We start from the raw sequence: 17,545 nt of genomic DNA on the forward strand, positions 1-17,545 counted from the left end.
GCTAAGACAGATAATAGTCTTTCTCAACTAATGGGGTACTAGCTGTGGTAGGTAAAAGGCACCCAAAGTGGCGTATGCAGCACACTTTTATGTCTCTTCCTGGCATTTTCCCTCTCTACATAACCGGTTTGCTTAACTACTCAGCTACTTTTTGTTTATTATCTGATGAGGACTGAATGGCACTAAAGGATCTTTATGCCAAAAATGCTTTCTTGTACAGCTACATCTCATGGTGGTTTACAGTGTGCAAACATGGCGGTTATGACCGCGCTGTTCTCCTGGTAGCCCCTCAACGCATCTGCTTCCTGGATAACTGGCAGTTTCCTGTAGTTCCTGTTTAAGAATATGTAGCCATTTCTAATAGTGTCCTTTGTTCTCTGGTGATTATGTAGTTGGCAAAATTGTCCTGGGAAGCAATGGATTAACACCAAGAAGACCTGATCAGTATGGGCTTGACATTTTCTCATATATAGGATTGGGAATGGGTATTTAGTTTATATGCCACATCAAAACCCTTATGTTCGAGGCATATGGGCTGCAGATGGTACATTTATGAATAGATCGCCATCTGGTGTTGGGCTCGGATGATTGCACTTGTTTTTCTTCTGGAGAAGTCTTTGTCGTCATAGATGACTCCTCCTCTTGGTGTTAGTGCGCATCGGCTTCATCCTTAGATTGTTTTTTTCCGCCATCGGGTTCGGATGAGGATCGAAGCGCTCCGGACCGATAAAGAAGGTCATATTCGGCATATTTTCTTTCTTGTGTATTATCCCAAATCCTTATAGCCCAGAACATTATAGCTCTTCTAATAAGTCTTTGAGGTTGTCAGTCAATGTGTACACAATATACGTCCACTTAAACGGAGGTATATCCAACAAAAACCCCAAAAAGCATTCTGAACAGGTGAGATTGCACCTCACGTGCGCTACACCATTGGAGTTGCTGGTTGGTACTCATCATAGGTAGCTATCTCACCTAAAAAGAAAATTGTTGTGTCCAGAACAAAAAGGTGAAAATAGTGTTTTGTGTATATCACAAAAAAGAGGGAAAAAGTCCCCGTGAAATTAAAAATGAGATAAATCAGGCCAGACCTTCTCACTGGTGAATCAGGCACCCAGACTCGTGACATTCAAGCTAGCTGCCTGGCATCTCAGGTCTTAGAGTTGGGGTACTTTCATGTTCCAGAGAATTTGCTTTGCCATCTTGAGTGAGGGACATAGTCCTACTATTCATGTATGCTAGGCAACCAAACTGTTTGTCTACATCTACAAGCATGTTTATCCCTTCTATTGGCTACTGTGCCAATAGAAATGTGCAAGAGTAGATACACTCATCATATTCTTTTTCATGATGAAGCTAATCATGGAGCTTCTCAAGAGAGTTATACCCCCAAATAGAACACCTGTCTGACCTCAATGTGGTTCTCAAGTCTTAAAGTTGTACACTTTTTTACCTTTTCACCTGTGACTTGAAGCTCCTTTCCTGGAAAGTGCCTTTTGATGTGGCTAGAACTTCGCTCAGGTGCATCAGCAACTTGCGAGCCATTTCTATTCTAGAGCCATATATACAAGTTCACAGTGATAGTCCAGTCCTTAAAACAAATCCATAGTTCCAAGCCAAGGTGTATCACCGTTTCATTTCAATGGGACAATTCAGCTGCTCATGCACTTTCTACAACCTGATTCTACAGTGGGAAGGGCATTACATGCTTCGGATGTTAAATTGGCGCCTATGTATTCCATTGACTGTACTAAACCATTTCAAAAGCCTATTCCACGTTTGTTTCCTTTGCAAACCCTGTAAAGGTCAGGCTGATTACAAGGTGGATTAAGTGCATCCAAACATGTTATGGAAAGGCTAAATGTGTACTTCCCATGCCTCCCAGGGAACACGCTACGCATAAAAAGGGATCCACCAGTGCTTTCAGGGGTGACATTCCATTAGCTAATATTTACGGAGCTGCCTCTTGGGCATCACAAAATGCTTTCACATATTACCGTGTGGACATATTAGCTCATCAGTGAGCTATGGTTGGCTGGACTGTATTGAGAACGGTCTGCATCATCGTCACCCGTAACCAGTGCAAGGAGGAAACCGCTTTTCAGTTGACGTAAGGCATGTGTATCTACAGTTACACATAACACTAACAGAAAATGTTACATACCCTGTAAACATCTGTCTGTAGCGTGTAGTGCTGTACTCTCACATGCACATATCGTCCTCCCCAGAAGCAGGCTAGAGGTTTGAACTGGATGCATATTAACTAAGAATACGCAGAGCACTGATCCACTCCACATTTATCTTTTCACCGGCAGAGCAAAACAAAAACAATCTAGGTTAGAGTCCATGAACATGCACATTGTGAACAAAGGAAGGAGTCAAGTGGAATTCTGAACTCAAAACTAGATGGCAGGAGTTTGCAGTGCGTGTGAATCTACTTCACAGCATGAACCGATGTTTACAGGTAAGTAACATTTTCCTTGTGAAGGTGGCAAAAGAGTGAAGGCTTGTGTTAGCACAACTCGGGTCAGTGGTAGGCTTTGAAAAGGTAGATTAGGTATTTCTATTTGGATTTAGAACACGTTTAGGGTAAGGGGTAGAGTTAGGGCAAGGGCCATGGTTGGGATTAACCTTAGCGAGTTACTATTCAGTTGTACTTTCTCGGTTAGCGAATGGATAAGGTCCTCGCCTATAGCTAATGATGTTGGTGGGGACCTGGCCAGGTCCGGATTAGGGTAAAGGTTAGTGCTGGTGAAGGCAGACAAAATAACATATTAAGTCAGGATAGTTGCAAGCAGGGGTCCCGCACCATTAATTATCGCAATAGCTTTTGGCTAAAACTTCTATTTGAATCATCCTAATTCCGCTTTCTCCAGAGAATCCAAAAGCCGCTAAGATGCCCAGCCCACACAGTAGAGGGCATTAGCCGCTTTGTGTTAAAAGCCAAAATATACTTATTTGTTGTTTATTTCTATATCACTTATACTACAGTAAAGCCAAAATATACTTATGTGATTGTTATTTGTGGTGGACTACCATCCCATCCAACTAACAGGGACTATTCATGTTAGGTCCAGTATAGATTTTAGTAATTTAAATCTGAGCTCAACCTCTGATCGCTATGGCAAAGAGCAGATAGGCTTAACTTAAGAAAATGTATAAAGCATTTACAAATACCAGTCCAGTTAAAATTGAAAAAATTGAAAACACAACAAAAATTCTATTCCAATTTATAAACCGAGAATAATTTAATGAATAAAATGACATAATAGCGGCATAAATCCAATAAGGGAAACGGAGATATGAATATTTAATTTAAAAAAATTAAGTAAATAGTGCCAGAAAGCGTCCAGGGAAATGAGTAACCCCTCCTCTGTAGTCCATTCAAACCAGTTTTGGGGCAGCGCCTCGCTCACTGGGATCGGTTCCTTAGGGGAAAATGAAGAACTCTGCCCAAGTGTCGGCCAGCTTTGCCCTGTGACATGGTAGGTATCTTTAAAGTTGATCTAGTTCTTGAGAACAGCCTAAATGAATATCCTTCTACTATGCCAGAGTGATAGAAACACCTCCCCATACCCAAGTTGTTTGACCTGTCGGGTGTAGTCTTCATAACTCATCAGTGGGACTATTTATGAGCTATTTGGAGCTCATGTAAATGGTCCACCAGAGGCTTTAGGCAGGAAAACAGTAACTTTCTAAAAAGTAAATTTTCTTTAATACTTTTCCCAAATCAGCATTCTTAAATGTACTAATGTAATCTAGTGCTTTCTTGTGTAACAGCCAGACTTGCTAGAATGAAAATAGCTTTTGGGCATTTTTCACTGTAAGGACATCTGTAACATTACATTACTACATGCCCTACTTTTCATTAGCATGCATCCTACCTTGGAGCATATACAGCCTACATAGGCGTGACTTTATTAATAGTTAAAAGGAAGGTGTTGACTTGTTTAAAGGGTTAATTTTGGCCAAATTGCAGTTTAAAACTGCCACAGCCAAGCTACAAGGGTAGGCCTGCAGTCATGTTTACACTGTCACTGTTGCACAATGGGTGCTGCAGTCCACTAGTGACATTTTACTTCAAGGTCTTGGCTGCTCTTTGTACCATATTCTACAAACAAAATAGGTTGATCATGCTAAAGAGGCATTTTTCTACAACATGCTTATTTATTATTCATAGTAATCTTTTTTTCAATCTGAAACTAACGTTGAGATGTTCACAAAGTCACAAATAAGTACCAAAACAATCCAGCAAAAAGTAGGCTTTATTAAAACACTTTCAGAGGGGGTATTATCCCTTTAAGACTTTTTAGTTAAAATAAATGTTTCACATTTTTTTGAAGAATCTTGTTCCAAAGACAGTTTTGCAAGTTGCCAGATTTTCATAGGCCACTGCACATTATATACTACAGTAAATATTTTATACCCTTATTGGGAGGCAATATGTTTTATTGTTTATACATTTATTTAAGAATCAAACTATACTTGAGAATAATTATTCCACAATTTTATAGAAAAGCATGGTAATGCATTTAAATTGTCATCCTCTACGACATAGCATGGAAGCATATTATCCCTGTAATTGCATGGTATAAATATTTCTACATTGAAGTCTGCATCTTGATTCTCCTTGCCATGGTATCTTGCAGTCAGCAATAAAACAAGCAACCTCAGGGCAAACTTCGAAAATATTGCTAAGGAGAATGAAGCTGAGAACCGAAAGAAGGCAGACGCAGAAAGAGCTCAGAGGATGGCGAAGGACCGACAGGAGCAAGAAGAGGCCAGAAGGAAGCTTGAGGTGCGTAGTATTTAAATCTTCTAGTGGAGTCAAATTATTTTATGGAAGCGGTCAATATATCTGCATTATCTGTTGCAGGCATTTGGTTTCTTACTACGATTCTTTCCAACTAAACAAAATGGAACTACCTCTCCTGGTGCTCATGAAAATTTGGAAGCTTATTCAGCAGGGGTGTTCTTTTGATGGCATTGGGAAAGTTCTCAGTGTGAGCATGTGCACTGACCACAGGGTCTAGTAGAACCTCCATCTCACACATGCTTTGCTTCTAATTCTAGCTGCAACAATAGCCATGTTATTATTTCTTGCCTGTCAGGCTTCATACTTTGATAACAGTGTTTGGCAGGGGAAATGTCATGAAAATTGACCGGTATAGTCACCCTACTCTTACAAACACTAAAGAATTCTCCCAAACTTAAACACCTCTTTGTTGGCAAGACTATACTGTTTTTCTCCCAATAATGCTGCTCCTAACACCAGGTGATCTACAAAGTACAATTGGGACAAAGCTGTATGCGGTAGGCAGCTGTAATTAATTGCATATTGATGAATGAATGTTGGGTGAAGGTGAAAATAAGATCCACTCGTTTTCAGTAGGTCATGACGCAGCTCAGTCTAAAATCCCTCCCTTTACGTCTCACAGCAGAGAGGATCTAATTTTATGTCCATATGCAGTTTCTTATGTGCTATTCGGCAGGGAGCACACCTAGGCTCCATGCTTGGGTTTTATTTATTTATCCATTTATAAAGCGCATGGTTATACCGCCGGTGTGTAGCCGCGCTAGTTGCTAACAGGTAGCAGACAGTGAGGGATGAGTCAGGGAGAATTCAATCCTCCACCCCATGGCCTATAACAGCGGGTTAAGGCATAGTATATTCAGCTGGTGGGAAAAAGCCAAGTCTTCAGTTTTCTACGGTAGGTCATTTCAATTGGCTCTGTTCTTATTTCAGCTGGCAATGTATGGTGTCTTTACTCTGTCACAGTCATAGCATTCTCAGAGTTCCTGCATGGTTTACAATACATCAGTGTCCCTTTCTGAATGGCACTTTGCCATACCTCAGTAGCTAATAAAATGTAACCGCATACTTGAGCCAGTCTGACAACATTGTGATCATGTTCAGTCCAATCATCCTAATGTATGCATGGCTTTGGTTATTTTTTCTTATAACATTAGAAGATATTTTTGGTTTGAATACATTTTAATTTTAAGATATTACAGACAGAACATCCCTTTTCATTAACCCCTTCCTTGCTTTCCCAAATTCATTTCTTGTGTAAGTTTTTACTTTTGAAGTTCAGAAATGGTCCCAGAGTCATGGAAAGTCTTCCTTTGTGTTTACTTTAGTATTGAACAAGTTTATAGATTCTTAAAGTACTATCACAAAGTTTTCTCAAAGCCCCAGTCATCGACCTAAATTACATGTATTATCATTTCCATCCCTAGGACGAACTTGTTGCCTCCTAGGGTTCTTGGCTGCCTGGGTGCACGAGAACTCCTGTATGTTGTGGAGTCCAGAGGTACCTGGACCTCAGGAGACTCTGTATGAAGTGCGCAGCTGCAGTTTGGGAAAGTCTCTCACCTGGGCCTGTCTTCTCTCGTGTTCGTGGGCTTCTGGCTGCTGCAACTTCTGGCTGCTGCAACTTCTGTCTTGAACTCAAAAAAGGCAGTTCCCTGCCTGGGGGTTTGTAGCTCTCTTTTAAAGCAGCTCCACATATGGTCCACTTCAGGTTTTGATTCTCTTGTCTTATCCTTTTTATCTTGGCTGTTCTTCCCTTTGTTTCTTCCCGACTTTCTCCAATATATTGCTTCATGTCATGCGGTATTTGCCATCCTTACCTTTTTCTGTTCTATTACTATCTAAGGGATTTAGTATGGTTGCAAGGTGCGTTGTAACAAATCTGTTATTTCTCGCTCCTTCCACTTACTGATCCTAACTCCTTGCTTTCTTAGAATTCCACAATCTGAATCTGATTCCCTGGTATTCTTCAATCTTCCAAAATCTTTGTCCAGCAAAGAGTTTTTTTTTATACCTTTTAGCTTTTCCTCCTGAGAAGCTTGCCTATCACAAATTCCAGTGTGTAGTGACAGTGTGCCTTCGGAAAACAATCACCCATGCATTGGACAGCTGAAGACCCTCAACAGATTATGGGGAAGCATCCGAACTTGAACAGAAACTTACCTTTACATTTCATTTGTGTTGGGGGTTTTGGAAGTTTCTCCCTTTCATGCTGGAATGGGAGTATTAGTGAGGCCTAGGCAGTAAACGCCGCCCCGTTCGCTGAGTTTGTGGAGTTTTCTGCATTTCATGCTCCCCGGAGCTCGCGGAGTACACAAAACTCCGCTCCGCGTAGTGCAGAGTTTGTTCCCCTTTAGTGCCAGGGAAAACTAAGTTTACGAGCTGCTGCTCGGGTAGAATTTCTACCCGAGCGGCAGGACGTGTAGTGCGAATGGCAGTTCGCACTGCAGTTCCGTATAGCAAAACTCCTCATACTACTCCCAATACTTTTATGACCGCTTATCAGTAAGTGCTGAGTTTAAGGCAGTACCAGAGTATATGCGTGATCGTTCCTGCATGATGACCGTCTCTGCAGTACTACTTGAGTTTCTGTTATGGCTTGTAGAGGACTATCTAGTCTAGTGGCAGCAATCTAGTATTTTACTAGTTGCTTCTCTTGCATTTACATGTTTAATGCCCTTGGATTTGTTCTGGGCTAAAGTCTTCTTCTTGTTTGCTTCTTTGACCAATTGATAACTACCTCCGTTTTATAGATGAGTTGAGCAGGATTCTCCATGTCTCTATTACTTCAATGAGTACCTAGTATATTTTTGAGATCACATGCACCACATTTCAATTTCTGGAACAATTTTCAAAATTGGCGAGTGACTGAGAGGCAGACTCCCATATTACTTTTTTCAGTACCCACGGTCAAATTCTTGATTCATCTAGCTTCTTACCATAGTATAAAACCATCCCGATCTTTCCCTGGTCTGAAGTCTGGGTTCTCAAATAACAGGGTGAATGGTGATGCATCCTATGTAATGCCTACGAGTTCGCCTATGGCCGCCCATATTTAGATGATCACTCTATTGATTGGGGGAATCTAGTAGGTTATCGGTGGGTATATTTCAAATCTTTCCTAAGAGCCTCCTATAAATAGATGTCTGCAAGAATGCCGTCAGTGAAGCACCAGTGATACTATGTTTTGGCTTTCAACTGCTCAAGGAGGTAGTTTAAGGGTGCGGGCGGATAGTATTCTGTGAGATCAGGGACACCTACACTTCCTTTATTCACTTTCTTCTTTTGAAAACTTGTTTGAAGCCAATTCACTTTATCTTCTCTCCCTCCAAGTCTACAAGGCGTGCCCTTTATAGCTGTATCAGATTTGAGGGCCTACTTAAAGAGTTATTGTTGTAAGAGAAATAAGATTTTTGTGAGTGTTGTCCTCTTTATTTAGGCAATATGTTTGTGCCATGACAGTGAGTAGTTGTCAGTCTTTGGAGTTCCTTCTGAACTTCCCTGAGTAGTGGACAAAAGTTAGCATTGTGTATGCTCTCAATGGAATTTCCAAGGAATAAGCCTCTATATTTTAATTGTATTTTGGCCCCAAATTAATAGGGAAATGGCATTTAACCATGCTTCCTCATTTTGGGATATTTTATTTCCCAAGACTAACAATTTTGACCTAATTAGCTTACATCTCGCCACCCTGATTCAAGCACTGTAGTTCCTCCATTATTTTATTTTTATTATATATTTATTATATATATATATATATATATATATATTCACCACAAATGCCTCTTGCATTGGAGAGTCACACACGATGTCCTGCCCTCCGGCTTATTCTTGCAGTCAGTCTTTCCAAATGCGCGTTTGTTTTTTACAGCTTGCCTACGCGTTTCAGGGTCACAGCCCCTTCTTCTTGGGCGGCGAGTCATCACACAAGAACCAGCACGTTTGGTTTTTCGAACTTTATTGACATGCCTACCTAATGGGTGTGTCCGTTTGGCGCCCATGGCATTGTGGGGCATGTAGTTCAAGGTGCCAGCGATTGATCCAGTTTGCAGATAATTCAGGTGTGTTTTCTCGCAAATATTATTTCTTTAAGGTCTCTTAGTGAGTTGCACACGTGTAAGGCTGACTAATGTGCATTTTGAACATCATACCGTTTGCAGGCTGAAGGTTCAGTACTGACGGCTTCATTCAGCTGGGACACTCCTTTCGCTCAGCCGGTGATGGTGCCCTCTCCCACGGCTGAGGACCGCCGCGTAACTTTATTCACCACAAATGCCTCTTGCATTGGAGAGTCACACACGATGTCCTGCCCTCCGGCTTATTCTTGCAGTCAGTCTTTCCAAATGCGCGTTTGTTTTTTACAGCTTGCCTACGCGTTTCAGGGTCACAGCCCCTTCTTCTTGGGCGGCGAGTCATCACACAAGAACCAGCACGTTTGGTTTTTCGAACTTTATTGACATGCCTACCTAATGGGTGTGTCCGTTTGGCGCCCATGGCATTGTGGGGCATGTAGTTCAAGGTGCCAGCGATTGATCCAGTTTGCAGATAATTCAGGTGTGTTTTCTCGCAAATATTATTTCTTTAAGGTCTCTTAGTGAGTTGCACACTTGTAAGGCTGACTAATGTGCATTTTGAACATCGTACCGTTTGCAGGCTGAAGGTTCAGTACTGACGGCTTCATCCAGCTGGGACACTCCTTTCGCTCAGCCGGTGATGGTGCCCTCTCCCACGGCTGAGGACCGCCGCGTAACTTTATTCACCACAAATGCCTCTTGCATTGGAGAGTCACACACGATGTCCGGCCCTCCGGCTTATTCTTGCAGTCAGTCTTTCCAAATGCGCGTTTGTTTTTTACAGCTTGCCTACGCGTTTCAGGGTCACAGCCCCTTCTTCTTGGGCGGCGAGTCATCACACAAGAACCAGCACGTTTGGTTTTTCGAACTTTATTGACATGCCTACCTAATGGGTGTGTCCGTTTGGCGCCCATGGCATTGTGGGGCATGTAGTTCAAGGTGCCAGCGATTGATCCAGTTTGCAGATAATTCAGGTGTGTTTTCTCGCAAATATTATTTCTTTAAGGTCTCTTAGTGAGTTGCACACTTGTAAGGCTGACTAATGTGCATTTTGAACATCGTACCGTTTGCAGGCTGAAGGTTCAGTACTGACGGCTTCATCCAGCTGGGACACTCCTTTCGCTCAGCCGGTGATGGTGCCCTCTCCCACGGCTGAGGACCGCCGCGTAACTTTATTCACCACAAATGCCTCTTGCATTGGAGAGTCACACACGATGTCCGGCCCTCCGGCTTATTCTTGCAGTCAGTCTTTCCAAATGCGCGTTTGTTTTTTACAGCTTGCCTACGCGTTTCAGGGTCACAGCCCCTTCTTCTTGGGCGGCGAGTCATCACACAAGAACCAGCACGTTTGGTTTTTCGAACTTTATTGACATGCCTACCTAATGGGTGTGTCCGTTTGGCGCCCATGGCATTGTGGGGCATGTAGTTCAAGGTGCCAGCGATTGATCCAGTTTGCAGATAATTCAGGTGTGTTTTCTCGCAAATATTATTTCTTTAAGGTCTCTTAGTGAATTGCACACTTGTAAGGCTGACTGCAAGAATAAGCCGGAGGGCAGGACATCGTGTGTGACTCTCCAATGCAAGAGGCATTTGTGGTGAATAAAGTTACGCGGCGGTCCTCAGCCGTGGGAGAGGGCACCATCACCGGCTGAGCGAAAGGAGTGTCCCAGCTGGATGAAGCCGTCAGTACTGAACCTTCAGCCTGCAAACGGTACGATGTTCAAAATGCACATTAGTCAGCCTTACAAGTGTGCAACTCACTAAGAGACCTTAAAGTAATAATATTTGCGAGAAAACACACCTGAATTATCTGCAAACTGGATCAATCGCTGGCACCTTGAACTACATGCCCCACAATGCCATGGGCGCCAAACGGACACACCCATTAGGTAGGCATGTCAATAAAGTTCGAAAAACCAAACGTGCTGGTTCTTGTGTGATGACTCGCCGCCCAAGAAGAAGGGGCTGTGACCCTGAAACGCGTAGGCAAGCTGTAAAAAACAAACGCGCATTTGGAAAGACTGACTGCAAGAATAAGCCGGAGGGCACGACATCGTGTGTGACTCTCCAATGCAAGAGGCATTTGTGGTGAATATATATATATATATATATATATATATTCACTGAAAAAACCATAGGTTATAGACCATATATAGTTAGGAATTAGCATTTAGAAAACCTTATTTTACTCACACAAAACCATTGAAATTCCATATATAGTTAGTTGCACTAACTATATATCGCGCACCCGCAATCCACTGCTGATGATGTCACATATTACATCATTCATGACATGGTCAGTGACATCACTGATGACATCACTGATGACATCTCAAATGACATCACTGATGACATCACTGATGACATCTCATTTGACATTACTGATCACATCACTGATGACATCATTCATGTGATGATACAATGAACCTCTTCAGACTCTAATATAACCTTAGATACACTCAGTGTAAACAGACACTCACAGACTGTCACTCATCCATGGAGTTACTCACACACCTAGTCAGTCTTGCAAAGAATCAATCACACCTCGATTTCCTCAACTATATAGTTATACACACCTTACTTATTGGAACATATAATAACACATATTTACTCTGTTATACAATCCCTGATACAAGTTCACAATAATCCATACAGCCACTCACACATTCACTGGCTCTTATGCACAGTTATTTATATATGTCAACTATCACATGTACTGTGTTTTACATATGTACTTACTTTGACATGTAGCACTGAGATATCCATTCACTCACCAATACACTCATGCACACAGTCAACCGCCCATACAGATGTTTCCACATGCACTTTTGAACCCATACATCTAGTGAATCAACTGCTCACACATCTATGCACAGTCATACACCTCCCAGACACCCACACACACACTCAGTCTCCCATACAAATACTTGGGCAACTAATCAATAACCCATATAGTTAGTCATATAGCTAATGATCAACACATGCATCAGATTACAAAACAACAGACACAATGATGCACAATTTAAAACAGTTTAGTCACTAACCCATGCACTCAGTGAGACACATTTAATCACTCACTTATACAGTCAGTCATGCACCTACTAAATCCTTCATCCAGACACTTATACATCCACTCATTCTTCAATATGTAAGACATATTTTAACTTTACAGAAGCATACAGTCACTGGATGTTGTCATCAGTGATGTCATCAGTGATGTCATTTGAGATGTCATCAGTGATGTCATCAGTGATGTCACTGACCATGTCATGAATGATGTAATATGTGACATCATCAGCAGTGGATTGCGGGTGCGCGATATATAGTTAGTGCAACTAACTATATATGGAATTTCAATGGTTTTGTGTGAGTAAAATAAGGTTTTCTAAATGCTAATTCCTAACTATATATGGTCTATAACCTATGGTTTTTTCTGTGAATTTCATTGGTTTTTTAACAGCTAATATCTGTAGCTGTAAAATGTATTCTTCTTTAAATCCAAAAATATATTTTATATGTTTATGAATAATTTTTTTTTAAAATATTTTTTTTTCTTCGTTCCCGCTTCGCGAATCGGGAAGCTTCCCGTTAGCTGACCTTGATGCCGCGAAATAGACCGCGAGCCGGTAAACGTTTCTTTACCGCAAGTGCCGCGTTAGAAAACAACATCGTGACGCCTCCCGTCCGCATGACGTTCCACGTTGTCGCGTGATACGTCATATGACGTGCTACGTTAGCGAACTGGTACGCGAAGCGAGTGCCAAAGCGCAGGTTTCTGGAAGCAAACCGGGAGGCCCTGCAAAGCGCTTAACGTAAACACAGCAAGTCATGTGACTTGGTAATAACACTTTTCATTGGTTCATTTCACTTTTGGTTTCCTAATGATGTAAGACTAGGTCATATAATCTAAAATGAACACTTTTGATTGGTTGAGAACTCTTGTTTTTCCCAAATGATGAAAATCCCTCCTTCTTTCCTCACTCTGACTTTCATCATTGTGAGAGAAAGACCCTTTGTGATCACTGAGCAATGGCTTCTTTAGTAGCTTCAGCTGGTGCTTCCCCACCACCTCCACCACATCCAAGGAAGAGTGGACCACCTGCTCAAGTTGTAATTCAACAAGAAGAAGAAGAAGAGGAACAGGAGGACGAGCACGAAGAGAGGCAGTTTTTGCCTGAGCAGCCCAAGACGTCTCACCGGAAAGAAAACTTCATTTGGCAATTTTTTAAAATTCCCAAAGGTCAGAAAAAAGTAAATGCAAGATACGTAACTTGCCTTATATGTCAAGATAGACTGTCCAGAGGGACCGACAAAAAATACAGTTTCGGAAACTACACAATGCATCGCCATATGACTAGGTGGCATCCTAACAACTACAGTGCTGCACAGTTTCGGAACGACCTAGATAATCTCCCTATTATGGCCAGAAGATCTGTTGTACCGGAAGTAACGGGACCAGAGGGCAGGGAGATGGTGCCAAATATACAAATGAGATTTGGTGAAGTAAAACACACCTGCGTATTTTGCGATGGATTCATTTCCTACGGAGAAAGAAGCATCACTCTGATCAACAGAGCTATTGACTATCATATGCAAGTTTGTCCGAAACGCCCAAAATAATAAATACTTCTTTTTTTTGTTTTGTTGCTCCTGTTGAGCCCTTTACAATGAATCGTTTTCATTGCCCCCTCCAAGAAAAACCCAAAAAAATATAAAACTGTTCCGAAAAATTCAAAAACAGTAAAAAAATGTTCAGAAAAATAAAAAAAAAAGTTCTTTTCAGAACTACCTCCCCGTTATTAAAAAATTGGTACAATATTTGGAACTGTGCCAACCTCTATTTCTCTTAGTTCCCTTCCTAGTTCGCTCGCTGGTACGCGAACTGGAAGCGAACCAAAAACAGTAAGTATAAGGGAAGGAAACACACACTTATGTTAAAAGAAAGACAGCTATAGGGGAGTAAACTAGAGATACTATTACCCATAATCCACTACTGATGATGTCACATATTACATCATTCATGACATGCTCAGTGACATCATCAGCAGAGGATTGCGGGTTTTTTGGCAACATGCCTTATCCACGGTTTAATAACGCTGCCTTTTGCTTTATATAAGTTTTCAAATTGTATGAAATATATACCAATAGGTCTTTATGAACCTTTAGGTAGTGCTTTTGTTCATGAGGTCTGGTCGCTTCCATACACATACAGATGTTTCAAAGATGATCAAGAAGTTTATCTGAATGGAGAGGAATGCACTGAGACGCCAGATCATTCACTAATGTGTAGGCACATACAGTTACACGATTCATGCAACAAACACCGACCAAATATGGCTTGCGTGTTGCAAGGCACGCCAGTTCCTGCTATCATCCCCACGTTCAAGTTGTTGGAAAATGGTAGTTATTTGATGCTCAATAATGAAGATTGTTCTGAGTTAATTAAAAGTATTCCTTTTATCGTAACAGTAAGTGAACGGGTTATTTGCTGCAGAAATGTTCTATTTCCTCCCACACATGAACATAGGGAGTTTTCAATCTGGCCACAAATACCAACCTTGGGACACGTTTCAACGGCATGACAAGAATAAGAGCTCTTTTGTCTCAGAGAGAGGTGGCCTTGAGTTCGGCCCGTGAAACTTTCGTACTTCACATAGCGAACACCCGTACACAGGTTTGCCTTTCAATTTCAGCAACATGTTTCCGACTATCTTTAACGCATCCTCCACAAAATCCCTGGCACACTTTTTTAAAGTTGTTACCAGTGGTCTCGTGACTTCATTTGAGAAAATCTTTGGAGTCATCCCTGCTCCCTTTCATTGTATTTTCTGCACTCTGGTTCGTGGATTGGCATTTTTACTTGCATTACCACCGGACGCTCTTGTGCTTTTTTACATTTTTAAATATGGATGTCCCTCCTATGCAACCTCCGACCCTGCAGCTGCTGACACTGTTCCGCAATCGCATGCTAGAATATTATGGCACAATGCCGTTGGCGATATTAAGCACGGCATATGGATTATCTTTTCGGTTCTCCTACTTCACCTGTGTCCAGCCTGTATTTCACTGCCTGACCTGTGATTTCGATTGGGCCATTGATTTGTGTCTCTGCGGACCGGTTTCTCCTGACGTCGACTTTAATCAGCTGATGACTCCTATCATTACTCACGAGTTGATTTGTCCTGGCGAAAGGATTATGGCTGTGGCATTGATGCATGGACTACTTGGTCCCTGGAATTTACTGGCGGCAGCACAGTCTTTCTTGGAACACAGCTTTCTTGAAAACCCACCGAGAACACAGCTTTCTTGAAAACCCACCGAGCTGTCCTCTGATGGTGATAGAGGATCCGGTGCTGGGAGAGCACGTATGTTCTTTTCCGCTTTTAAATTGGATGGCTGAACTGTTTTCGGATGAAGACGGTGACTTCCTATTGGAGGCTGTTGCAGCTTATTTTGCATACACAGTTATGTCATAGACCTTTTTCATGTTTGATATGCTGAGTACTAGCATTTCATTGACAATTCATTGACTTATTTGTCAAGTTTTTATTATTTACCTTGCCTATTGGCTTAAGACTCGATAAAGTACTTGGCTGTTTTATTTTTCTTTAGCATTGAATTTTCCTAGTTTTTAATGCTTTACCTTGCGGACCGTCCACATATAAACTTGCAATCTGCTCTCATGAGATGGCACTTCTATTATCTTATTCAGTTCGTTTCCGGATCATGAGGAGGTGTCATCTAGGTCCTGGATATCTTTACACCGTGTTAAGTTAGCATGGGCTCATTACCGGTTTAAACGCCATTTTTCCTTTTTTGCAACTTCTGCACACGACACTTAGTTGTTGCTTTAGCTTTCCACCTAGTAGTTCATCGTGGTTTACATGAGAATAATATGTTATTGGTCTACTATCTGCTTTACTTGTTAAACTATATCTGTACAGCGAGTGCTAAAGTTTCAAGAACAACACGATACAGAATTGTTATGAGGTCTGATCTCCACGACTTCATACTCATAACATAAGTGCAACTTCTGCCAATTCTGGGCATGAGGCGGGTTTTATATTGCTTTGCCGAACACACATACACAACAGTTGATGCGGTTCACATGAAGAGAGAGCTGGTGTATGCTGATGTGATTCCTTCAAATCTAAGACACTAAAGTATGGGCACGCCCTAAACCAACACAAAGAGACCTTCTTAGCAAATAATATAATATGTGTATTAGGGAGGGTGAGATATAAGCAGCCGCGGGCCGTGGAGGGAGTTACGATGGGGCAGGGAGGCGGGGAGGGGGAGAAGCAGGGTGGAGCCCTCTCTACCTTGCCCCTCCCCCTCCCCGCCTCCCTGCCCCACCGTAACTCCCTCCACGGCCCGCGGCTGCTTATAAGTGTTGCTAACTCTTATTCATTTACAGCATGTTAACATACTGTCACCATTCGCTTTTTATGTACTAGTAACTATGCTGGTAATTTTGCTACTGATAATATGTGTACTTGTATTCTCCACCCTGCTTCTCCCCCTCCCCGCCTCCCTGCCTCACCGTAACTCCCTCCACGGCCCGCGGCTGCTTATAAGTGTTGCTAACTCTTATTCATTTACAGCATGTTAACATACTATCACCATTCACTTTTTATGTACTAGTAACTATGCTGGTAATTTTGCTACTGATAATATGTGTACTTTTATTATCTAAGGTACTACGCCTGAGAAGACGGCATTAGTAAATAAACATTTCAAATACACATCTGTTCTTCTTAACTCCATGTTCTGGTTTCTAAGAAATCTATAACGACCGACTGTTCATGAGTTCCACGTATCCTGAGGTACTATAAGTTCATATTCTGGATTGTCTAAACATTGAGAGTTTGTTATATCCAATGTGACACTGTACCTAGCTTGCTAAATAGTTTTTGATTACTAACGTGAGTTTTGGGACACCCTAATTCGCCGAGGTTCCAATCCTCTGTCCACAGTTCTGTGTGAGAACAGAAACCCTGCGACAGGGGCACCCCCGACCCTTGCTGGAGCTTCATCACACTTGCGATACAACTCCAGCAATGCGCCACCTTTACGGCACAGATACATCACGCATCTGTGCTGTTTTTGCCCCATGATGCGCCGCATTGTAAATGCAGCACACCATAGGTGACGGAACAGCGGCACAGAATGACTAACACATCCCTGGTGATGCGCCAGTCATCATAAATCTATCCCTATGCTTCTTATCTTGTTAGAGATGAACCGCCATATGTATCATCAAAGTTATTTGCATTTCCTAAATAGCGAACTTTAAGGAATAAATAGCGATTCTTTACCATTCCTAGTTTGCGATGAGCTATTTGCTAATTAGCCGAATGTAGCCCAATGAAGCCCAATGTAGCCCAATGTAGCCCAAAGATGGCCGCCAGACACACAAAAAAACAAATGTAGCCCAAATATCAGCCAGATGTAGCCCAACTATAGCCCAGTGACAGAATGACCAATCAGCTTCGCAAACCTCCGTTACGCGAAGCGGAGCGCTGTTACAGATATATATCTTTTTTTGAACGTTAATTTCTCAAAATCCACTGGAGCACATATATTGAGACCTAGCAAAGGCACATCGGGCTACCAGTCCCTAATATTTTGCCAAGTTTCGTGCAAATCCATTCAGCCG

General features: G+C 41.9%; 1 protein-coding gene across 3 annotated transcripts in view; it reads left to right on the forward strand.

Moving 5' to 3' along the window:
- CTTN (cortactin) overlaps positions 1-17,545 on the forward strand; it is a 277,969-nt gene that overhangs the window by 181,127 nt on the left and 79,297 nt on the right. For all 3 annotated transcript variants that reach the window (XM_078684298.1, XM_078684300.1, XM_078684299.1), the window contains one exon: positions 4,650-4,798. In XM_078684298.1, coding sequence (XP_078540424.1) covers positions 4,650-4,798 — 149 coding nt within the window. The remainder of the gene's footprint in view (positions 1-4,649; positions 4,799-17,545) is intronic.

Source organism: Lissotriton helveticus, chromosome 3_2, assembly GCF_964261635.1.
Source record: "Lissotriton helveticus chromosome 3_2, aLisHel1.1, whole genome shotgun sequence".
NCBI classification, from domain to species: domain Eukaryota; kingdom Metazoa; phylum Chordata; class Amphibia; order Caudata; family Salamandridae; genus Lissotriton; species Lissotriton helveticus.